The sequence below is a fragment of the Carlito syrichta genome, unplaced genomic scaffold (assembly GCF_000164805.1).
Source record: "Carlito syrichta isolate Samal-C Ts95f unplaced genomic scaffold, Tarsius_syrichta-2.0.1 Scaffold303189, whole genome shotgun sequence".
Classification (NCBI taxonomy): domain Eukaryota; kingdom Metazoa; phylum Chordata; class Mammalia; order Primates; family Tarsiidae; genus Carlito; species Carlito syrichta.
Window position 1 is genome coordinate 234,660 of NW_007247285.1, and position 1,539 is coordinate 236,198.

Here is a 1,539-nt window from a genome sequence, read left to right on the forward strand (position 1 = left end):
CCCCCCCCCCCCCCAGACGTGGAAACCGAGGCCAGAGGGACAGCACAGCCTCCTATCTCCTATGGTGAAGACCAAACAGCGTCAGCAGCCTCTCTGGCAGGAAGGAGGTGCAAAAGGGGAGAAGGATGGATTCATCTGGGTGGAATGGCCACTCCCTTCTCAGCCTGTCCCAAGCCTGAGACATTCAGATTTTCATCCTGTTCCCAGGAAGCTGAGCCCCAGAGTCCTCTGGCTCCTGGTCCCTATTGCAGGTCCAAACACCTTCCCTGGGATGGTTTCCCCTTGGGAAACCAGGTTCCTAGGCCCCCGCTAGGGACAGATACTACCAGACCAGCTGAGGCTGTGACCCTACACCAGTGAGGGGCACAAGAAGCTCTGCCCTCATGCCCAGATATTAATACTGGGGTTTATAAGGTAGGGAAGGCCAGGTAGCCTCTCAGCAGGAGAAACCGGGTCGCTACTCCCGTATAGGTCAGCGACGGCCTGGGGGAATGGGTACCAGGCTAGGGCGGCCCTACCTCCCACCCATCTAGCCTGAAAGCTAATGAACCGTGTACATTCCCCCACCCCGCCCCCCGCACCTGCCCAGAAACATATTTCCCTGTCAGCCCCGAAGAGAGAACCCAGGCCAACACCAGGCACACATCTGGAGCGGGGTTACACAGATGCACATCCCCACGTTGGAGCGCGGTTCCAACACACCGCCTGCACACTCCACGCTGTGTTACACACGCCACACCGTTGTGGGTATGGGCGCCGTCTGCAAAACCGCCACATGTGTACACGCTGACCGCACACCAGACACCGGGTGGACTGCGCGTTCACACACGCACCATGCCCACGCGTACACCAGCTTCGTGTGCCCCGCCGACGCCGTGCGCGGTGCGTGCGTAAATACAATCGCCTATGTCGTGTTCGCACTCGCCGTCGGCCGCCCACCGGGCACACGGACCCTCGGATCACACGCTCGCGCGGCTCCGCCCACGGGCCCAGCTCCGCAGAGGCCCGGGGCGGGATCCTTCCGGCTGGCCGGCCGACTGTCAGTCCGTGGGGCCGCCCCGCCCTCGGCCGTTACCCGGACAAAAGCGGGGAGCAGTCTCGTCCCGACCCTTGGGCACTCGGGGGCCCGCGGCGTTTCCGGGCCCGCAGCCCAGGCCTGACCGCCACCCGCCGCGAACCCGCAGGGCTGGGACGCCGGGCGCGACCACCGAGAAGCGGATCGAGTTCGCGGCCCGGCAGGCGCACAGCCGGCACGTGTCCACACCGTCCGCCCTCGCCCCGCGCGGCCACGCGGGTACACGCACCGCCCGCGGCCCCCGGCCCCGGCGGCCGCGCACCTCGAACTGCCAATGGGCCGCTTGCAGCAGCTGCTTCGCCTGGTCGGCCGCGCAGCCCGCAGTCAGCACGAACTGGTTGATCATGACCTGGTGCTTGAGTTCGTCCATGTTCACGGACATGGCGCCGCCGCGCTGCCCGCTCCGGCCTCCCTCTGCCGCTCGCGCCTCCGCCTCACGCGTCCACCATTAGCGAGCCGGCTCC

The 1,539-nt window shown here is 66.1% G+C and overlaps 1 protein-coding gene across 2 annotated transcripts in view; it reads right to left on the reverse strand.

Annotated features, from left to right (window-relative positions):
- UBALD1 (UBA like domain containing 1) overlaps nt 1-1,539 on the reverse strand; it is a 5,793-nt gene extending 4,254 nt beyond the window's left edge. For both annotated transcript variants that reach the window (XM_021712333.1, XM_008058020.1), the window contains exon 1: nt 1,338-1,539. In XM_021712333.1, coding sequence (XP_021568008.1) covers nt 1,338-1,457 — 120 coding nt within the window. In that variant the 5' untranslated portion in view covers nt 1,458-1,539. The remainder of the gene's footprint in view (nt 1-1,337) is intronic.